The sequence below is a fragment of the Salvia splendens genome, chromosome 20, assembly GCF_004379255.2.
Source record: "Salvia splendens isolate huo1 chromosome 20, SspV2, whole genome shotgun sequence".
NCBI classification, from domain to species: Eukaryota; Viridiplantae; Streptophyta; class Magnoliopsida; order Lamiales; family Lamiaceae; genus Salvia; species Salvia splendens.
The window spans coordinates 17,186,698-17,209,862 of NC_056051.1; the positions used below are offsets into that span (position 1 = coordinate 17,186,698).

Here is a 23,165-nt window from a genome sequence, read left to right on the forward strand (position 1 = left end):
CCTTAGACTAAAACTCACAAAATGGGTATAGTTTGTCATGGTTCATTTCTTAGACTAAAATCAGAACTCACAAAATTATTCTTTAATCCAACCTCACATTTTCTTACATACGAAACAATCAATTGATACATCCACTATAGCTCCTCAAAATAGTGTCACCCATCCATAAGAACCTTAACACATGCATCACCATTATTTTCACCATTCCAACATAACTTTGCCCCTTTCTTGCACTTCAAAACTTGACATCCGACCGGCTACCTTGCTCGTAGCTGCCTTCGACGAGAGCAAGCCTTCCGCGCGCAATAGGCACCGTCGGGACGACGCCCTTATTGGTATAATTTTCGAACTTCAAGATATCTGACATATTTGGTATGTGCCTTCTGGATTTCTCGGACACAGTTTAAAAGCACGATCAAGCTCAATTAGTTGAAGAATACATATGTCTCCAATGGTATTTGGAATGTGATTCAGCTTACCACAACCTTTGAGCACTAGGCGCTTCAGTGATCGAAAGTTGTGTTTCATAGTAACCCACTTCTCTATATCCGATTCCTCAATCAGCAAATATTTCAGATTATCAAACACTCTTCATCACTCTCTTCCATAGTGTTCCACGTATGTCCTTGAAAGGCATGTTCTCTCAATCTGAGCACATTATGATAGGGCAGAACTGCAATAGCTTTCATATCTTCCCAAGGAAATCGCCAGCCACTCAATGTTAACTTTCTCAGTGTCTTTGGGAAAACAGGCTTTGCTTTAAGCTGAAGATGAGAACCTTTCTTCACAACTAGTGTCTGTCAGCTTTTCAAGTCGAGACAGAGGTACAAGATTCTGAAGCTCATAGTCTTGTTGGTATATTCAGCCATCCATAATGTGACAAGCATGGAGACTCGAATTTGATAATCGTCATGGAAGCTACACATGTACAGGAAAGAAGGCCTCAAAGAATGAGGCAAGTGGGTTGAGGATTGAGTCTGTTTTGTTTGAGACAATATACGAGCAGCTACCACAACTGCAAGAGGCAGCCCTTTACATCCTTTTGCAATATCCTTTCCGATCTTCTCCAACTCAGATGGACATTCTTTGCTACAAAATAGTAATGCTCATCCATCCTGTAACCATTATTCGAATAGCCGGAATGAGGAACCACACGCCCTCATTCCTTGTGGTTATCAGAATCCGACTCCCGTCAATCTTGTTATTTAAGTCAAATACGTCGGTCCAACCCTCTACAGTCCATACATTATCCACCACATTCAGGTACCTCATCGCCATGATGATTATTCTTCCGCTGTGTCACAATATTTCACAAGTCGTTTCCCCCATGGAAAATAACAGCTCTTCAAACACATTTTCGATATCATAATTTTGGGACAAAGTGGTCCACGCACGAACTTGAAAGTAGTTGACAACTTGCTCATCTTCAAAAACAGCTCTTACTCAAATTTTGAGGATTCTAACAGCAAACCTCGTAATTTGTCCACCGGCTCCTCTAGACCAGCAGGGAAACAACCATTGACACGAGCTGGTGTGGGTGTTGGAGATGACAAAGGGTTTGGAATTGAATTACAATCTAATTCTTTATATCACTCTTACATAACAAATTGTAAGGGTTTGGAATTGAATTACAATCAAATTTAATTCACTAGTTTTCTAATTTCAATTCCATGTAAAAGAATGAGGGTTAACTTAATAAATGGTGATTAGTAAATGTAATTTGTTTCAAAATAAGTACTGTACTACTTACTCCCTCCGTCCCACAAGAATATGCACTCTTTTCTTTTTAGTCCGTCTCACAAGAATATGCACTTTTCAATTTTGGAAAGTCTTTTCTCCCTAATGAAGTGAGACTCATTCTGTACCAACAATACTTTAGTTACTTTTTCTCTATCTTTCTCTTACTTTACCAATTTTACATTAAAACTCGTGTCAACCCCAAAATGCATATTCTTTGGGGACGGAGGGAGTATTAAACATTATACTTTATATTATAGGACAATTTATTTCAATTTTTTTGATTTATTTTTAATACAAATGGCAATTAATATGGCAATGAATTTAATTCACAAAAATTAGACCAGCTGACTTAATTCCAGTATTTAACCACAAGTTGATTTCAAAACTAACATATACAGAACATGTATTAAAATTTCAAACGTAGAACAAAAACGAATCAAGGCTAAAAGGAAAGCAATCCCAGAAGTAGAAGATTCAGCTATAAAACTTTCCCAAACCTCCATCTGATTGCGATCTATGATGAAGTGTATCCACATTTCCCACCTTCTTCTTCAATCTGAATTTATTAGAGAAGCACTTAAACAGCCCACTTTTCCTCTTCCACCGTTGATCAATCTCCATTTCCTTCCCCTCCTCCACATTTTCCGGTATCCCCTCGCACGTACTCCCCCCCACCGTCCAGTTCTTCAATATCGAACTCCCGTACCCCGCCCCGTCTCCATCGTACATCCCCTTCTTCCGCCTCGGCCTAGGCCTCGGCCTCGGCCTCTCATCCGGGCCATTTCGATTTTCGTTACTATTTTTATTAGCAACGGATATTGACATTCCGTCGCTAACACTGAACTTTTCGTTAGCAACGGAATTTTCGTCGCTAATTCTGGCCTTTTCGTTAGCAACGGAATTTTCGTCGGTAATTCGGAGGGAGGAGAGGCTGATGTCGTCGTCCATATCGATGAGCTGGATGCCGAGGCTGAGTGTCCCCTTGAGGTTGCCGGAGGGTTGGCAGATCGGGAGGGAGAGGAGGCGGTAGCCGCTGTTTTGGGTGAGGGGAGGGGAGAGGGTGGGGAGGTGGAGGCGGGCGGTGCCGATGGGGAGGTCGCGGAGGCGGGCGATGTTGTAGATTTCGACGGTGAGGGAGGCGGAGGGTAGGGTGAGGAAGTCTTTGGGGACGTGGAAGAGCATCTTGTAGTTCCAGGAGGGGTTGGTGTGGCCGTGGTGGTCGGTTTTGGTGGTGAGTTTGTGGTCCGGGGAGACGTAGGCAACGGCGAATGTGCGGAGCGTGGCGGAGAGAGGGGGGAGGTCGTGAGCGGAGATGAGGTTGATTTCGAGGAGTTTGGAGAGAGGCATGGTTGCGGATAGAATGGAATGGAATGGAATGGAATGGAAGCGGAGAGAGGTTTTGTTTGATGGAAATATAGTTTCCCACCAATATTAGAAGGTAATGTTAGTGAAAATAGAGAATTGAATGAATGTAGAGGTTTTGTTTGTTGGAAATATAGTTTCCCACCAATATTAGAAGGTAGTAATATTAGTGAAAATGGAGATAGGTCCGGAATTTCAGTGGCATGTGATCTTCATCGAATATACAAGAAACATGCACAATCTCACATATTCTCAACATTTCGAATTTTTTTAGGGCATTGAGTTACAAAATAATTCAGAGTTGGGCTTATAAATTTATTGAGTTAACTTCAAAAATGTTCTATGGACTTTAAAAATATCGCCAGATATCCCTGGACTAAGGGTTTATTTCGAAATTTGTCTTTTTGCCATTTTTTATACGAAAAATAGCCTTTTGAGGGTTTGGGCAATTTGATCTTTTTACACTTTTAACATTTTAAATCTGATATTATTTAAGTGATGTACTAAATCTGATACTATTTCAAAATTTTCATTCTTCTTCTCTTTTGTCATCCTTCACTTGGTTTCTTTATTTCAATATTAGATTTAATTTTATAAAAATTAAAATTAAAATTTAGATTTTTAAATATCAATAATTTTTTATTAATTAAAAATATTAATTCATGGACACTATAAATATTGATTAAAATTATTAATTTTTGTTATTTAATATAATATTCAGTTGAATCGAAGAAGTACAAAAAAATAGTATTAATCACGATGGAAAAATAAGTGCTATTCTACTTAGCCTTCGTTCGATTGTTATAATTTTTGTGATTATATATTATGAAGTTAACTAAAAATTTGATGCTACTAAAAATTTTATATAGGAGTATTTTGTTTAAATTTTCTAGTTAATTTTGATTGTTTTCAAATAAATAAATGAAAATTATATTAGTCTTATATTAGTTGCATATTTATTTCAGAATAATCGTGTTATATGATCTATTTATGATTAAAACTATTAAATATTGACTAAAACTAAGTTGGCGTCGACATACCTTATTGATTAAATATTAGACACTATCAAATATTGATTAAAATAATTAATTTTTGTTATTTAATAATTTTAATAATTAATAAAAATTTATTGATATTTAAAAATCTAAATTTAAAATTTAATTTTATAAAATTAAATCTAATATTGGAATAATGAAACAAAGTGAAGGATGACAAAAGGGAAGAAAAATGATAATATTGAAATAATATCATATTTAGTACATCATTGAAATAATATCAGATTTAAAATGTTAAAAGTGTACAAAGACCAAATTGCCCAAACCCTCAAAAGGGTATTTTCATATCAAAAATGGCAAAAGGACCAATTTCGAGATAAACCCTTAGTCCACGGATGTCTGGCGATATTTTTAAAGTCCAGGGACTATGAGCGAATGATAAGTCGTATTCTAGACCTCGGTTACTGGTCAGTATGATGTGCATAATTAGATTATATCTGCAAAACAGTTGCTTAAGTGTGCAGGTTGAGTGTTCTAGCCAGTAGGCAAAGCTTCAGATGCTTCAGGTGAAAAGGGGCGCCAGGAGGGTGCAATACTGACCAGTATGCATGCCCAAAAGGCTCGAGATGGAGAAGAAGGATAGCTGGGAAGATCAGCCGCAAGCAAGGGGGCAACAGAGTCATTTCATGTTTGAAGTCTACCCTAAAAATCAAGGGATGTCTCCCTATAAAAGGAAGCCACTTGGAGAGATAATGATCATCAATTAGTTAGTTAACTCATACGCTTAGTTAGCAATCTCTCTTCGGTAGATCACTCATTCAGCATTATCCTTCGTAATTCTCGTTCCTCGCTGACAGCCATGGTCACCTGAAGCTCATCAGTTCGCCGGAGCTCCCCATCCTTTCGTTCCAGCCAGCGTATTTCAAATCTGTGACAGTTCCATCACCCGGAGTGGCAAAAACAATCTTTACTGCTTTCTTAGTTAATCGCATTCTGTTTTCTTAAGATTGGATTTGTTGCACTTTAAATATTTGCTTACTTTGAAGTATTAGTTGTGATCCAAACGTTTTATTGAGTATGAAGTTGTTTTCCAGCATCGGTTCATGTTTGTTTTCGCTTCTTTCTGCCTGGATAGCTTAGATCTAGCTGTTACGGGAATTTCCAGTGTGGAATCGCATGTTTTAACTTCTGTAGTTAATCTCTCTGAGTTTGCAAGTCTAGATAGCTGCCAGATTTCAGATCTGAATTAGTTAAGTGTGAAAACCCAGTTTACGTGATTTCTGCCACCCCTGCATGTTGACCAGTAAGCATAATTGCAGTTTTGGTGTTCGATCTGTTGATTTGAAGTTTTAATTGTAGATCTGTATTCGTGAAGTTGTGAATCTGTGTTTTAATGGTGTTGAATCTGGTTTATTTGTTATCTGATCTTAGTTTGTGTTTGTTGAAGAAGATGATGTCCATATCAAATGTTGGGGACCACTTGTTTCTTTAAAAATGCTTTTTGCTTTTCGTCCTTCACTTTTAATTATACCCTGCAGACCTGTTAGCCTAGTCACCACTACCTTCTGATACTCTGTTTAGCCTAAAATAGAAACCCAGTACTTTTCGAATATTTTTTGTTTCACCATGTCCACGTACACAGCTGCATATCAGAATCCTCTCACACCTCCTAGCCAGTAGGATACCACCTTCAATTTCTTGCCTAGGTAGAGACTCAACCCAAGCGTGGTAGCTAACCAAACTCTCCAGAATATCACCACAATTCCCAAAACGCATTCATCTCTGTGGGATTCGACCCCTACCTTCACTATACTACCCAGTAGAAGAGGGTTGAGGAATTATTGATACCAGGTTTTAGGCTTAGCAGGGGATTGTTCATCCTGATCAGTAGGATACGTCCTTGTTTGAACGACACCTACGCAAACCTGCTCTTTCAGCGAAATAAACCCATAGTCCACCGACCATTTTTGAAGTTCACTCAAATTTATTTGAAAGCCTAGTTGATACAACCGTGGGTACGGTGCATCAGTGGCTTGAACTATGGATACAGATTGGGGCTCAAAAAGAGGGAAAAGCGATGACAAGGAGCTATATTCAACCACATAAAGCTAACTATCTCTTATTTAATTTAGCTAAATTAACATAGTTCTCATACTGATCACAAAAGAATAGTAAAAGCACAAGAACAATCAAACAATCGCAAGTAAAACCCGTTATCCGAAAATTTTCTGGCCGTGTTCCATGGGCCAAAGTGCCCGCCACATGTCAGTGCATGACAGTGGTTGAGTACATCCTTCTGCTCCCACTCGGGGATACATTTTCTTATCACTTGATCTGAACCCATTCTCCACAGGTAAGGGTCGTCCCAGAAGTAATACTTAGCCTCGCTTTTAACTTACATCCTCTGGGCTCGAGTGATCTCTAAGGTAGTAGGCAGCTCTCATATCACCAGGTAATTCGCCAGATTTGCAAACCAAGACTCTGCATTCAGTTTGCCCTTTCCTTTTGCCGAATCTCTTGGACCCGTTATTTCCAACACTTCCGCCCATCTAATCGGTCCAGGGGATCCCTCTACATAGTAAAAATGCTCCTATGGGAATGCGTCCGGTATGGCTTCTTCAGTCTCCCCTTGGAAGATCCTGCACAAATGATCGGCTACCCTGTTCTAGGTCTGTTTCTTGTCCCTAACCTCCCAGTCAAATTCTTGAAGTAACAGCACCCAACAGATCAATTTTAGCTTAGACTACTTCTTGGCCAATAGATACTTAATAGTTGCATGATCAGTGAACACTATCACCCTCGACCCAAGCAGATACGGTTGGAATTTCTCAAATGAGTAAACAACAACTAGCATCTCCTTCTCCATGGTATCATAATTCTTCTGGGCCGGGTTGAGAGTCTTCGAGTCGTAGAAAATGACATAAAAACCAAATTAAGCCTAAAAATACTGCAAAAACTGAAAATAAATGGCTGGGTTGCCTCACGAAAAGCGCTCTTTTATAGTCATTAGCTTGACTGTACCCCTTTTACTCCTTGGGAGGTTGCTCTAATAAAACCTCGTCCTCCTCTATCACTTTGTCAGAACTATAGAATTTATTCCCACGATGGCCATTGGCTTGGATCAAAGTTCTTTACCGCCCAAAAAGGACTTATATTCCATCTCAAAAAGCTAATGACAAGATTTTCTAAAAACTAATTGATAAGGAGACATACATATATCAGATTTGTTTGCGGTACGATATGCCCACAATGCACCATCCAAACGAAGTGCCCAGTCCTTTCTATTTGTACTCACTGTTTTTTGTAGAACGGTCTTAATCTCCCTATTTGCAAGATCAGTTTGTCCATTGGCTTGAGGATGGTAAGGTGAAGTGACTCTATGCTTGACTTCATACTTGTCCAACACTTTGTCCAGCCACCTATTGTTGAAGTGAGAGCCTCCACCACTTATGAGTGTCCGGAGTGTACCAAACCTACTAAAAATATTTTTCCTCACAAAAGTAGTCACAACTTTAGAATCATTAGTTTTGGTAGGAATTGCTTCCACCCATCAAGAAACATATTCAACCGTAAGCAAAATATATTGATACTCCCACGATTTTGGGAATGGTCCCATAAAATCTATCCCCCATACATCAAATAATTCTACGTCAATGATGATGTGCATACGCATCTTTGATCTTGTGCTTTTGGGAGTTAGGGGTTTAGGATAGAAGGGGACTTCAATTCTAGCATCTAATCTACAGGTTTCTCACCTTGGGAGAGGGGTCTAATATATAATTGTGATCGACTTAATAACTCTAGGGACACTAAAAGGTAAGACAAATAGATTGGATAAGAGCTTCGAATTGTGCATCGGATCCTTGCGTTCTACATTTTCTTCATATTATCTTTTCACAACTTGTTCAATTGTTATTATTTGTTTTCTTGGTTATTATATGCTTTTATTAGTTGTTAGAACCAGCCATTTTCTGATTGTCTAGATAGTAGTTAACATTTGTTCGTGGTAGTTAAGTTGGTACAAATTTGTCTATATGGGATACGATACTCTTGCTTGCTAATTGCTACACTAGCCCCGTACACTTGCGGGTATTACTTGTGTTAAAATAAGCTGATATAAGCGGCACATTCCTATCTTCTTCTATGTCAAGCACAACAAAATCAACGGGAAATATAAAGTTGTTGACCCGCACTAACATATCTTCTATGATCCCTTCAAGATAGGTGAATGATCTATCAGCCATTTGGTGAGTGATTTTAGTCGACTTGAGAGTGTTGATATTCATCTTCCTAAAGAAGAATAGGGGCATCAAGTTGATGCTCGACCCCAAATCACAAAGTGCCTTCGTGTGTTTGTCATCACTAATGACACATGATATGTTAAAACTTCCAGGGTCTTTGAGCTTTGCCGGCAATTTCTTTTGGATTATGGCGCTGCAATTTTCCGACATGCTCACTGTTTCATACTCCACCCATTTTTTCTTCTTGGCGATCCCGTCAAACACAAAGAGTGCAAAGCCATTTGTGCGAGTATTCAACCCGATGAAGTGGAAGAATGGATGGATAAAGAGACTGCAGAGGATAATGCTTTTGAGGAAGAAGAGAAACGACCTGAACCACCTCGATTGGAGCCGTATAATCCCAAGATACTATTCCCGAGCCGAATCAAGAAGAAGATTGTGGAAGAAAAATTTGAAAAAATTATTGGACATCTTCAGGAAGGTGAATGTTAATATCCCACAAGTAGAGGCTCTGCAACAGATGCCTAAGTATGCAAAGTTCCTAAAAGACGTGATCTCCAAGAAGAAAAAGTGGGTGGAGTATTAAACAACGAGCATGTCGGAAAATTGCAACGCCATAATCTAGAAGAAATTGCCGGCAAAGCTCAAAGACCCTGGAAGTTTCAACATATCAGGTGTCATAGATGATGACAAACACACGAAGGAACTTTGTGATTTGGGGGCGAGCATCAACTTGATGCCCCTATCCTTCTTTAGGAAGATGAAAATCGGCACTCTCAAGCCGACAAGAATCACGCTCTTAATGGCTGATAGATCATTCACCTATCCTGAATGGATCATAGAAGATGTGTTAGCGTAGGTCAATGACTTTATATTTCCCATTGATTTGTAGTGCTCGACATGGAAGAAGATAGGAATGTGCCGCTTATCCTTGGTCGGACATTCTTAGCAACGGTGTGTCAAGACGGGAGCTTACACTCCGCATGGGCACCAAACACCATATCTTGTCCATCTACAATGCCATGAAGAGTCCTAAGGTGGAAGAGCTTGCTATGAAGAAAGAGTGTAAAGTTGGGCACGTTGTTGAGGTTCAGAAGGCTCAAGTGGCGAAGCCCAAGGTCGAGAATATTTCCTCCCCACGGTGTTTACTTGGACTATGTGGAGGTTCGAGTCATTGCAAAGGAAGACAGAAAAAGCTCAAGGAAGTGAAGGACAAGAAAGCACAGGCATCGAGCATACCCGAGTTTGAGCTCAGATCAAATGATAGCATGGTGAAGAAAATATGGTGGAAGAAGAGGTTGTCAATATCATACTTGTCTAGAAGCGAAGAAGAAGCCAACATCCCCATTAATGGGGAAGTGAAATGATGACCGTACTGAAGACGTGGAGCCAACGACGATAACCAAAGGCACTATAGGGGATGTAACCCCTAGTAGGTAACTTTTAGATTGTTTTCGTTTTAATTTGCCTATCATATAAGTCTCCCTTCTCCAACAACTTTTCAAACTTATTATTTGCATAGCCTTGAATAAGTTTGGGGGGTGATATGGTGGATAGTGAGCCTTATGAGGTACTTTACAGCTTTATTTTTTTTATTCGGATTAATTAGTTGTCTTTTGTTGCTTTTATTTATGTTTTATGATAAATTTATTTTGTTTTAGACCTCTGTGAGTTGTATTGGTTTTGAGTTGTTGTTGACAAACATGGATTTTGCATGTTTTTAAGGACTAGATTTGACTTGTTTTAAATTTCAATCATGCATATTATGTTCTTAAATTGTATATTTTATACATTTGGTATTTTTATATGTTTGTTGATATATGATAGAAATATGTGAAAAAAGGCAAAGTGCAGCAGCCTCAGCTCGATCCTATTTTCCCGGCAGTGTTGGAGTCCAATCAGTGATTAATACATACCATTATCTTCATCTTCAAAAGAGCTTCGTGTGGATACCTTAAATGTCTCAATCGGAGTTCTGTAGAAAATGTTATTACAATTCTACGAACATTGCGCAATGAAGTCAAAGCTGACGGAAATTTGAGCGAAAATTCAAGAAAGAGAATAAATTATTAAATTTGAAACCAAATCTCTCTCATTTCTTGTAGGGCACGAAAATAACCAAGACTAACCCTTTTTCTATCCTATAAATACTCCTAAACCTAGTTCATAATCCCCGTCTCGGAGCCTCAAATCCTTTCCCTTCTACACATTCTTCCATCCCATCTTTCACAAATAATTCATCCATCTTCCATTAGAGCGGAACTTTACAGATCCAGGCAAGAGAAGACTGAAGATTGAAGATTCAACCTTGGGTTTTATCAATTTCTTTCATGTCTTGTGCTTTTATTATTATTTTTACTACTTGTCTATGAGTAGTTAAACATACTTTGTAGATTTTTTGGTGAAGACTATTGTGAATATGTTTTGATTTATTGAATTGAACCATTTTCTAGCTCTTGTGATTGTTTTGTTTGTTCTTGTACTTTTATTGTTCTTTTGTCTGGCCAACTTTAGAACTTTGTCCGTTTAACTAGATTAATCGAGAGATAGCTAGTTTAACGTGATAAAAGGAACGAGTACAACACATAGATTTATCTGCACTCGAGAGAGGGGACCCTTTCTGAGGGCTTGAGTCTTAGAAACTTAAGGAGTCAGAATCTAATCTATTGGAATGAGACTTTGATAGTTAGAGTCTAATCTACTGGATAGGTGCACTCGAGAGAGGGTTTATCCTAGAATCGCGACTTTCCTAATAATCCTAGAGACATATAAAGGTAAAGGTTCTGTGAGATGAATCATACTAGGTCGTACTAGTTGGAATCTAAAACTCTACAGTCTTTCGCTTGCTTTGTATTATTTGTTTCTATGTTCTGTGTTTTTTTTGTTTATTTATTTATTCTAGTTTATGAATCTAAAATAAAAAACTTCATGTCTCTAAATAGTATATGACGCTTAGTATATGATAGTCAGTTGCAATATCTTGTATACTCTTATTTTGATTTTTTTTATCTGTTTTACGAGAGCTGCTATCTGAGGAGAGCACGGAGCACAACAATGAATAACTCTACGCTTCAGTACAAGATACAATTATCTGCCGTTGCACTTGATAAGCTTCGCCGAGCTCGGATGAGGTACAAATGTATATGTTTTTTTTGGTAGACCGAGCTAGTTAGTTTTTCTTTCTTTCTTTTTTTTAATATTTTTTTCTTTTAGTTATTAATTAGTTGTCACTGTAACTAATGTAAATATTTTTGTATGTTTTTTCCCGTTTTTCTTATTAAAAAACTAGGAGCTTCTCCCCTCTCTTTTTATTGAAATATGAAATATGAGTGGAATAAGTAAAATGAAATATAAGTGGAATAAGTAAGTAGAATGTGAGACCCTATTACCATTTATGGTAAAGGGAACCGAGACTCCCGTTGCGGACGGACTAAAATGAAAAAAACGGGACTTCTCTTCGCAGACGGAGAGAGTATGTCATAAAATGCTTCTCCATTCTAATTAAATGCACTCTAAATATTATAAAAACTCCAAATTATGATCTGGACTGTTATAATATGTTAACAGATGATAAAATAACAGCAACAAAAAATGTCAACATAGTGTCAACAGTTGATGTTGCGTAGACACTGTGTTGAGATTTTTTGTTGTTGTTATTTTGTTATCTGTTGACATTTTCTAATGGTCCAGATCATAGTTTGGAGTTTTTAAAATAAAGGTTTGCATTTTATCACGCTAGTATTTGCATTTTCCAACATAATTTTATATTAATAGTACTTCCATTGTCCATGATTAAATGTCTCTTATCAGACGGTTACAAGTTTTAAAAAATTATTTAACTTTATAAAATAAAGTGAGTAGAAAAAGTTAGTGGAATATGAGACTTGCTTTTATATATTAATTTTATAATATAACGAGAGTGGAGTAAGTTAGTAAAATAAATAGGGGAAGGGAGAGAAATTCACAATAAGTTAACTCCACTAATGATGTCGTAATATTAAACCATGATTATCTAGCCACTTTCCAGCCGTAGATTCAAAAGTCAATGAGAAAAAAAGTTAACGGCCCAGATCACGACAAGATTAAAACCGAGTTTCCCCACGCAAACAACTCATTCATGCAAGTAAATTTGATTGTGTGTGCAAGTTTCTAATAATTAAAAGAAAGAACATACCCTTCCTTAATCATTATATACGTGCATCTTCAATTGGAAAGTCAGCCACTCGAAAACAACATCTGCAAACTCAATATTCCATCGGATTCTCCCACCTCTCAAATTTCGAAAGGTTCGTTTCTTATTTTTCTTGAATTCAAGCTCCGATTTTTCAACCCACGTTAAATTCTAGTATATCATCTCCTTTCGTTGCACGGGTTGATTCTATTTCCTGCTGTTGATTTTCTTGAATTGAATTGTGTTGTGAGAAATTTGCTTGCTTTTTTTGTTCCCCTCTTCTGCTATTGAATGTAAATTTCGTTTAGTTGTGTTAATTGATGCTTCTGAACTAATTGCATTGAAATGGAGTTATCAAGCTAAAATTAGATATATTTCATGATCAAAGTGTTTAATTTATTGTACAAATTTGATGGTTTTAGGTCTACATCGATTTATTTGGTTGATTTTGATTATAAAAATACATGAGGATGGTGTGTAGTTATATTATAGGTGACTGTCATGGATAAAGTAGTTCCTTGTACTATGTTTCAATTAGGGTGGTAACTTTTAGCCGTTTTACTGTCATTTTGTCGGCTTGTTTTAGCTCGAAATCGCGCCTGAATATCGTACCAAGTTCTTGAATTCTCAACTGATTCAAGTTTTGCTAGATTTATAGCATTGAAAGTGTTTCTAAATTGATTGAATAGATAGATATACATCATGTACACCTAATGAGTTTTATCTAAGTTTTATATCTCTCAGAAGAAGAAAATTGATTCCCTTTTATTTTTTGTTTTAAATTGGGAGTCAATCAAATGAGTACATGAAGCATTTGTATGGAACTGATAATTGTGGTTTCTTTCACCTCTGTTTGTAGGTATCTTCCGGTTCTTTCCTGTTCATGAATAAATCTGAGGATGGCCCCTGCATCATTTAACAAGTTTCCCCAGTTACCAGATTCGCCTCGAGTTTTTTCTTCCAATACATCAATAAGTTCGACAATGTATTCGTTGTCGCCAAAATATGGAGATTCTTTTATGGCAAACCAACATCCTTACTCGGTTATGCAATCCACACATTTAGACGGCTATGCCAATGAGAACCATGATGTTTCGTGGAATGAGATCGAGAACTTTCTCGACACTCCCCTGAAAGTCCCCAACCAGGACTGCCAAATCAAAACATCTAGAGATCCGATGGTGATAGAAGATAGTGCTAAGAAAACTAATTGGCAGGAATGGGCCGACCAATTGATCAAACTTAATGATGAGACACTCGGTTCAAACTGGGGTGATCTTCTCCTTCCTGGCAATCTTCCCGACTCTGAGCTAAATGTTTGTTTCTCTATACCATTTCCCATAATAGTTATATGGTCTTTAATGCTTTCGGACGTTAACTTAAAAATAGTCTTGATTTTCTTTATATTGCCGTTCTATGTCTAGTTGTCTACTTGTTTTTCTTCTATTTTCACAGTTTATTACTTTTCCCTTTTCTATTCAGCAGCTGCAGCCTCGTCCGGTACCAAATGTAAATTATTGTCCAGCAATAGGCTCTCCAACTGTGTCCTCTAGCAAAGCACGAATGCGCTGGACGCCAGAACTTCATGAAGCTTTTGTGGAAGCGGTGAACAAGCTCGGTGGTGGCGACAGTGAGTGTTTGTTTTTTACTAACTTCCAATTATCGATATGATGATGATTATAACAGATTAATTCAAACAAAAAAAAAACTTGTATTTCAGGAGCTACGCCAAAGGGTGTTTTGAAGATCATGAATGTCAAAGGCCTGACGATATATAATGTGAAAAGCCATTTACAGGTATGAGAAGATGTTTTCTTTTTTTGAGATTCTGGTTTTTGTAATTCTTGTGTTCACTATGCTGTGGAATTTCAGAAATACCGAACTGCCAGATATAAGCCAGACTCACCAGGAGGTAGATAGATACCGATTGATTCTCGTGCATCTTGGCAACATTTTGACTTCTATCGCATTTTATGTGCTTTCTCCGATTATGACAGTCGCGTTTATTATCTGATTGCAATGGTGTATGTGGCATGTGAATAAACGATTGCTTTTTGCTCTTCATTGGCAGGAACTCCAGAAAAGAAGTTAAAAACTGCGAGCGATATGACATCTCTCGACTTGAAAGCGTGCGTCTCTATCTCTCTCTACTCTTGCAACTAAAGGTCAATTTCTGAGGTTTAACTTTTGATGGCAGAACTGTGGGGATAACTGAAGCTCTCCGGCTACAGATGGAAGTACAGAAGCAGCTACACGATCAGCTTGAGGTACGTTTAAAATGCTTATCATTGCCTAGAAAATCCACGAAATTTTCCTGCTTTAATCATCGTCTGATTCCGATTAGCTTATTGTCCCTTAATATAGTGATTCTCAAGCAACAAGCACATCCTAGTATCTTCGAATCGAAATTTATTAATAGTAGTTCGATATGTTTTCCAAGTTGCATTATCAATCCTTTTCTTGGATTAGTCATCTTTGGGTGAAAAAATGGATACTAACTTTATAAAAGTGACCTAATATCTTGGGTAAGGTTCTGTAATGTTGAACCGTGTCTTTTCAGATTCAAAGAAATCTGCAAATACGTATCGAAGAACAAGGGAAGCATCTCCAAGAAATGTTCGAGCAGCAAAGAAAGCTGGAGGAAGTAAAAGGGAAACCCCCATCCTTGAAGTTGGATACACCTCGAACGCCAGCTACAAAAACACAGCCTTGCCTTGGCAACGACAAGCCAGAATCATCACAAAGCAACTCTCGTGCTCCCTGCAGTCCTCCCCCGGGCGCACTTGGATGGCGTCAAGACTCATGACATATACTCCTCTTGAAAAATGATGCTGATTGGGGATTCTTGATTTTTATGCCAACTAGAATGGCATGAATATTTGTTTTTAAAGAAGTATATAATTTATTTTTTACATGTATTTGTAGATATTTAACCCTTCCCTGATATTCATTGTATTTTTAATGACAGTTTCCTTCATAAAGTGCTCATGTTTTTTGACATTTGAGTATACTAAAATTAACCTTCATCCTGATGGTTTGAATTCTACTATGAAAATTTGGAAATGATAGTATGAATTTAGTGAATTCATATGAGCTTTTTAAAACCTAAGTATACTGGTTTGGTAATCTAGATTACCAAACTACGTCGGCTGAACATGTATGAATTCACTAAATTTATACTAGCACACCTAACTACTTGGTCAAGTGCAGGTTTCGTGTCGGTCTATTCATACAAACGTACCAATCTTATGTACTCCCCTGTCCCAACGAAGATGACCCCTTCCTTAGACGGCACGAGATTTTATGCAACTTTATTTTGTGTGTTAAGTGGAGAGAATAAAGTAATATATATGAAATAAAATAGAGATAAAAGTGTTTTAATTTTTAGTAATGGATTATCTTAGTTGGACAAACTAAAAAGAAAAATGAGTCATCTTCGTGGAGAGAGTACATATTTATTGTAGGTAAGTTAATTTGGTACGTATGGTATGAAGTGAATTGACCCAATTTATCCTATCATTTCAACAAAGCTTTTAAAGCGCACACATAGAAAACAACAATATTTTATAAAATGGTAAATAAGTGATGCATTTTTTGGCATTTAATTTAAAAAATTGATGTTTGAATATTTAGTGGAAAGATAATAGTGTAGTAGTGAGAAATAGAGAATTAAGTATTTTGCTAAAAAAATAATTCAACTATCTTTGGATGATCCGAAAATAAATACGAATCAACTATATTGAGATGGAATGAGTACCAAGTATTAAACATTCACCAATACCTATAAAATAATGATAATAAAAATACAATAAAATTTGTAAAATTCCCTTGTTTTAATATGACAAATAAATTTAATCAGAAAAAAATATTGATTACTAATAACTTTTTTATCAGAGATAATGCTCCTCTAACTTTTGCCGGTTTATCAAGTTTATATCTTTCCAAAATATAGTATTGATCCATTTCATTTTTTTTACGTGTTTTGGAAAAATCATAATGAATAGTTAAAATTAAGGAAAAGTAAAGTAAGAGAGATAATAATATGTAAGAGACTCTCTTCTACATTATTCTCTATCTAACTTTACTTTTTCTTCACTTTAATTATTTATTATAATTCTTCCAAAATACGTGAAAAAAACGAAAAACATCATCTTATCTGGGACAAAGAGAGTAGTATTAAAAATGCTAACGTGTGTGTTAAAAACTTTTGATCACACGTAGAAGAAATCAATACCATAAAAGGTATAGAAAGTGCATCTAATTCTATGTAGTATTGTTTTGATTATTGAGTAAACTCATTAAAAGTCAAAATTAGATTAAAGTAGCGTAATGGAAAGTAGTTCGTTAACTTTTGGTACTAGCTCAACTCTTCAGGCCAATTAAGTAAAAAGTTGATTTTTCAGTTGTATGAAAAGCCACCTGAAAACATTGTAGTATTAAAATTAACTATAATTAAATTTATATTACTTATTCTTTGTAATCAACAAAGACAGTGCAAGAGTTTGTCGAAATTAATATTTTCCTTTTATTATCTTTTGCTAGTAGTATAAAAAAAAAAGAAATTCACAAGTTTAAATAAACACCCTCAATTGTGCAATTGTCCTCCTAGGAATGGGTCCACCTTCACCCCTCCTACCAGAGTCATAAATTCCAAATAAACATACCAATCACCATAAGCCAAATAGATTAAAAGAAGAAGAAAAGAACTAACCTATTCCAATGTGGATTATATACATTGTTTGAATGAGAAGAGTATTATGTTCTAGATTTATTCCAACAATTCACACATCTACACGCAAGTATTAATTACTTCAATAAACAAAAACAATTCAAATATGTCAAAGTCAAAACAACATTTACATCAAAGTTCTAAATTCTAAATTCTAGATTTTGATGTGATGTTGATAATGATATTAGCCGACTTTATAAAATAACCCTAACAACAAAATTTACTTTTGTCTTTCTATCGTTAGAAAGAAAAATAACGTGATACCCACTATCCCTAAAGTGCTAAAATCACTTGTTATTTTCTCTTTGGACATCTTTGGCAAACAAGGAATTTTCTTTAGTTTGGCAGTAAAAAGAGTATTTTTTTTCCTGCTACAAATACTTTAATTGGTGGAGTAATTAATTTAAAGTTGCATTCTAACCTTTTGTGGTAGCGGATGCCTTAAAAGAGCTGTTTTAAAAAAAATTAATCATACTTTTAGAGTAATAATGGGAAAAAGTGACACAACTGAAGACAAAAAGTGTGTACAAGAAATCAAGAATGTGCTGACATTATAATTGCCTTTTTACAATTTAAGTATAGTCTTTCTGTCCTAAAGATTCCGATTGTTAATGATTAATGTACATGTTCGAAAAAATTAAATTATTTATGTACCATGTCACTGACTTGGTCAAATGCTCTTCCCTAGTTTTCACATGCTAGTTTTGTCTCTGTCTATTTAAAACAAAAGTCTAACATGTACTACCTCATGCATCTGTTCCACGATATAGAAGACTTTTTGGCACGTTATTTAAGAAAAAATGTATTAAATGAGTTAAGTATAAGAAGAATAAAGTAGGGAATGAAAAGGATAGAGATATAAAGAGAAAATAAAGTAAGAGAATATAAGTAAGTAAGAAGAAATATGTTGACTTTTACTAAAAAGGAAAATAACCACACTACTATGGAACGTATCAAAATGACATAATGACTCTATTACTTAGTAAATACTCCCTCTGAGACTTTTCATTTTCTGACCTGTTTTGCAAAAATGATACTCCCATCGTCCCCCAAAGTTTGTCTCATTTTATCATTTTCGTCTGTCCCACAAAGTTTGTGCCACTTAGAATCTTACAAAAAATGGACATTAAATACACCATTAACCTCCTTAATGTGGGACCCTTATTCCACTACACACCTTCATTTAATACAAAGTCAAACAATTTTTTAAAACCCTCACCGGGTCAAATTGGGAGAAACTTTGGGGACGGAGGGAGTAATAAATACTCCCTCCATCCCGCACCACTTGCACTTATTTCCTTTCCGAGCGTCTCAAGTTATTTGCACTCTTTCCATTTTTAGTAACAATTTATACCTACAGCCGTAATTGTTGACTTTGTCTATCACTCATTCCTTAATCTCTGTGCCCAAAAGGAAAGGTGCGAGTAGTGCGGGACGGAGGGAGTACAAAGTAGTTAAAGTGGAGATAAAATTAAGTAAGAGAGAGAATAATATAGAAGAGTATTTCTTTTACTTAAATTTATCTCTACTTTAACTATTTATAGTGTTCATCTTGTTCTTGTTTGCTTGAATGATTTCTTCGTCCTCGCCGACATCGACGACTACCAAAATTCTTCTCGAACAAGTGATTGAATACAGAGTGAACGATTTTACAAACCCCAAAACCTGAAAAACAGATGTGGTGGTTTGTTAGTTTTCAAGCACTAAAATTTATTAAACTAACCATCTCATAATTTATTTGAATAAATAAATTTTAACAAGTCAGAACCACAGACATCCCACGTGGCGACTTGTTATTAGCTAGTAAAAAGCGGTTGAAGTTGGCAAATACCCAAACTAACCCTATCCTTTACACTCAACTACATTTTCTCAAATCGTGTTTCTTCACTTCCTTAATTATGAGATTAAGATTTCATTCTCTCGTTCTTTCTTAAACACTCTCAAAACTAACATTTCCGCTTACATATGATATAACATGACAGCTCTCAAGCCACCTTGGTGAGAGATTCACCGCCTGTTTGTTTGTCGGAGAAGAGGAGATTTATTATACGATTTGCCTTTGCCTTTGCCTTTGAAATTCACAACACCAGATTTTTCAATAACGGTTTGTTGATTTCCATGTATTTTTAATTCCTATTTTCACTTTTATTTATGTTTCTTCTATCCTTTCGATCCATGCTGGAGGTCTCAAACTTTTTTACTATTGAAACGATAAAACAAATTGGAGCTCAAATTAGAGAGTTCCGACTAAATTAGACAGCTTTGCAGTAGTGGAGCTCAAATTGGAGGGTTTAGGTTTTTTAATTTTGAATTCTGGTAAATTTCTTGTTTGGGTGTTAAAGGAATGAATACGTCTTGATTTGATTTTTTCTTCCCTTTTTTGGTTAATTTCAAGACATATTATCCTATTTTAGGGTGATTTCCTGTGGGAATGTCCAGTTTGTTGAATGTGAACAGAAAGTTTGATTTTTTATATAAAAGCCCTTTTATTAAATTGTGTGGGACTCAATAGTTAGGATGCTAGTACATTGGACTGTTACTTTTAATTATGATTATAAATTTAAATTAAAATAATATATAATGATGTAATATTTTAATTTATGGATTAGAATAAGAATCATTTCGCTTTTTGCTGCAATGAATTAAAATTGCAAGTATGATTCCATTTCCATGCGCCTGAGCAGTTGCATGCCTTTTAATGACCTGACTTTTATAATTCCATGAAGTTGGAGTTGTGGAGGCAAAATATTTAACTATAGTACTTATGACTTAATTCTTTTATATAGACATTTATCTGATTAATTTTTATTTCTTGGACATTGTATTATATTTGCAATTTTAATTAATTATTTAATTATATGTGAAATTATTTGTATTCTAATCCATAAATTATAGGAGTAATAATACATCATGATTATAAGTAATTAAAAGTGACAGTCCAATATGTTTCAATCAGGAATGGGAAGGAAAATGGGATGGCTTCATACAGTGAAGAAAGTAATGAGCTGTGGATCAGGGCAGACTAGCAGAAAGGTACCAAATTTATTTCAAAATTTCACCATTTTGGGGGTGTGGAAATGAGATGGTTTTACTAGTTTTGTTTGTGTAATCAGAAGAATAAAAAACCTGGAGATTGGGGGAAAGAAGTGCTGTATTTGGATTTGTACAATGCAGAAAACACAGCAGTGGTTCCTGCTTCTCAATCTCCGGTGGAGGAGGTGAAGCTAACGGAAGCCGATATTGCACAGAGTAGGCATGCTTATTCTGTTGCTCTTGCTACTGCTGCAGCTGCTGAGGCCGCAGTTGCTGCTGCTCACGCTGCTGCTGAGGTTGTCCGGCTCACATCTGCCCCCCGTGGCTCGGGTAAAACCAGTGATGAGATAGCTGCTATCAAGATTCAGTCAGCTTTTCGTGGTCTTTTGGTATGTTTGATTGTCTCAACTCAGTAACAATGTCTTCAGAAACCATTCTCGGGTAATTTGTCATAACGTTTTCTTTGATTTTAGGCGAGGAGAGCGTTGAAGGCGTTGAGAGGGCACGCGAGGCTAAAGTCATTGATAGAGGGGCAAGCAGTGAAGCGCCAAGCAACGAGCACCTTAAAATATATGCAAATGCTGGGCTGTATGCAATCAGAGGTTCGAGCATGGAGAGCCAGAAAGTCTGAGGAGAACTTGTCCATTCAGCATCAGATCCAGCAAAAACACGAAAGCGAGGTTCACAAGAGGAGAGCATCGGTAAAGTGAAAACCGTCCTCAGTTATCTGTCTCATAACTTGATCTAGCTGATCTTGCATCCTTTCATTTTCCATATGATCCATGATTCTCTTTATGGCAGTTTCTTGCTATTCAATTTTTCATGAGCAAGAAATATATATAATGTATTGGAATATAGATTGGAGAGGATTGGGATGATAGCATGCAGTCGAAAGAGCAGATCCAAGCCAGGTTACACCACCGGCAAGAAGCTGCGATAAGAAGGGAGCGCGCTCTAGCTTATGCATATACTCATCAGGTAATCCACGCAGCTTTTTCAATGCAATTAAGGAAAATCACAAGTTTCTTACACTGATATGGATTGAATTCTGTGTAGCAGCAAACATGGAAGGCCTCTTTAAACAGTGCTAATCAAACATTCATGGATCCAAACAATCCTCATTGGGGTTGGAGTTGGCTAGAGCGATGGACGGCTACTCGTCCACACGAAAAAGGGAATGCAACGAGTAAAGAACCGAACAGTGACCATAAACAAAGCTGGCCTCCCAGCAGGCAGTCGCCCTCTACTCCCAAGTCGAAAATCACACCATCTTCTAAGATTAGGGCAAGGGAAACTAATGGCACGGATGATGACTTGAAAAGCAACAGAAGTGGTCAATCTTACAGATATCGGAGGCACAGCATTGCTGGCTCGTCCGTGAGGGATGATGATAGCATAACGAGCTCACAAGCCACGGTTCGTGGCTACATGGCTTCAACAGAGTCGACAAGGGCTAAGTCGCGGATGGCTAGCCCGGTCCAAGGGGAGAGAGGCCGGACGCCTGAGAAGGTAGCTGGCAGATCTGCAAAGAAACGGTTGTCCTTCTCAGGCTCCCCGGCCGAACCGAGGAGGCACTCGGGCCCACCGAGGGTTGATATTAGCCCTATCAAGGACATTACTACAGTCTCATAGTGGCTATAGTAAATGGCTTGCTAATGTGTTTTTTTTTTCATCTCATTGTTTAAATAGAGTGAGAAGTGTGTGTTAAGGTTGTTCTGCAAATGATGTTTACATTGGTAAAATGTTGGTGTGATTGAAGTTTATGTCAATAGTTGAAAGAAACCTTTTTTTTCTGTATATATGAATTTGAATCATGATGATATTTTTTTCATGAATAACTAGATTGTATATATGTATTTTAAATGCTAGTATGATTTTTCTTAACAAATAAAAAAATTATAGACTGCATATGAGATGACACAAACATGTAATTATACGTCTAAATCTTGTATGAAGTAAAAAAAAAGTCTCCCAAACATGTAATTTTGAGAAAAAAGTTGAAACTGATCACTCATCTTCTTAAAAATGGGAGATGATGTTTATGTTGTGTATGAATTTCTATATTTACAACAGAAGAAAATGAGCATGATTGTGGCAAAAAAATTCAAATTAGGGAGATATAACATGTGGATAGTGCAAGTGTCTTGTTTCATTAGTTATGCATCATTGCATCTCATTAAATTGGGGATATGATGATGTGGTTTCATTAAATGAAAATTCATATATATGTGGGGTAACAATGGTGTTTTAATAAAGAAATACTTATCTCAATATAGATTGCGAGAAACTTCTGATATTCCAAATTATGATCTGGATCGTTAAAAAATGTCAACAGAAGATAAAATCATAGCAATAAAAAATGTTAACACAATTTCAAAGGTTGATGCTGTGTTGACATTATTTTGAAATTGTGTTGACATTTTTTCTTGTTATTTTATCATCTGTTAACATTTTCTAACGGTCCAGATCAAAGTTTAGAGTTTGTACAATATTTAGAGTTTATATTTCAGGACTATCCTACAGATTGTAGTATCATATATACATGCGTGTGTTAGGGTTTCATTTGATTGGGCTTGTGCGTTGGGCTTACTTTTTGGGCTTTCGGTTTTGTAAGGCCTTCAAATTTGGATCTACCAATCATTTTCCCAAAACAAATTTTCCCTTTTTATCTCTTTTTTTTACTCTATGAGTGCGATGTCTTCGATGAGAAAACTTCAATTTTCTGAAAATTTAAATAGTTACTAATAGGATTCTCAATTTACTTTTATCATACATGGTAATAGAGTCTCACGTTCCTCTAACCTATTCCACTCATATTTCATTTACTAACTCATTCCACTCATATTTCATTTAAAATAAATATATACAAGTAAGACTCATATTTCACTAATTTT

General features: G+C 36.3%; 3 protein-coding genes across 6 annotated transcripts; 2 read left to right on the forward strand and 1 right to left on the reverse strand.

The window, feature by feature from the left end:
• Window positions 1-2,214: 2,214 nt before the first annotated feature.
• On the reverse strand, window positions 2,215-3,087 carry LOC121781572. The gene has a single exon (XM_042179293.1). It carries the CDS (start codon window positions 3,085-3,087, stop codon window positions 2,215-2,217), a length of 873 nt encoding a protein of 290 aa, XP_042035227.1.
• A 9,388-nt stretch (window positions 3,088-12,475) lies between these two features.
• LOC121782866 (protein PHOSPHATE STARVATION RESPONSE 1-like) lies at window positions 12,476-15,535 on the forward strand. Of its 2 annotated transcripts, none has more exons than XM_042180843.1 (8): window positions 12,476-12,624; window positions 13,369-13,825; window positions 13,995-14,139; window positions 14,230-14,306; window positions 14,382-14,421; window positions 14,581-14,638; window positions 14,707-14,776; window positions 15,070-15,535. In XM_042180843.1, exons 2-8 carry the CDS (start codon window positions 13,409-13,411, stop codon window positions 15,313-15,315), a joined length of 1,053 nt encoding a protein of 350 aa, XP_042036777.1. In that variant the 5' UTR covers window positions 12,476-12,624; window positions 13,369-13,408; the 3' UTR covers window positions 15,316-15,535. The 2 variants fall into 2 exon arrangements, with proteins under 2 accessions (XP_042036777.1, XP_042036776.1); XM_042180842.1 differs by having other exon boundaries at window positions 12,478-12,624; window positions 13,992-14,139.
• Window positions 15,536-19,117: 3,582 nt separating this feature from the next.
• On the forward strand, window positions 19,118-22,109 carry LOC121782589 (protein IQ-DOMAIN 1-like). 3 transcript variants are annotated; one of them, XM_042180491.1, is made up of 6 exons: window positions 19,118-19,342; window positions 20,195-20,271; window positions 20,355-20,660; window positions 20,745-20,972; window positions 21,130-21,249; window positions 21,328-22,109. In XM_042180491.1, the coding sequence occupies exons 2-6, from the start codon at window positions 20,197-20,199 to the stop codon at window positions 21,901-21,903; spliced, it is 1,305 nt and encodes a 434-aa protein (XP_042036425.1). In that variant the 5' UTR covers window positions 19,118-19,342; window positions 20,195-20,196; the 3' UTR covers window positions 21,904-22,109. The 3 variants fall into 3 exon arrangements, with proteins under 3 accessions (XP_042036425.1, XP_042036423.1, XP_042036424.1); XM_042180489.1 differs by having other exon boundaries at window positions 19,119-19,342; window positions 20,352-20,660; XM_042180490.1 differs by having other exon boundaries at window positions 19,119-19,342; window positions 20,352-20,660; window positions 21,331-22,109.
• The last annotated feature ends 1,056 nt before the right edge of the window (window positions 22,110-23,165 follow it).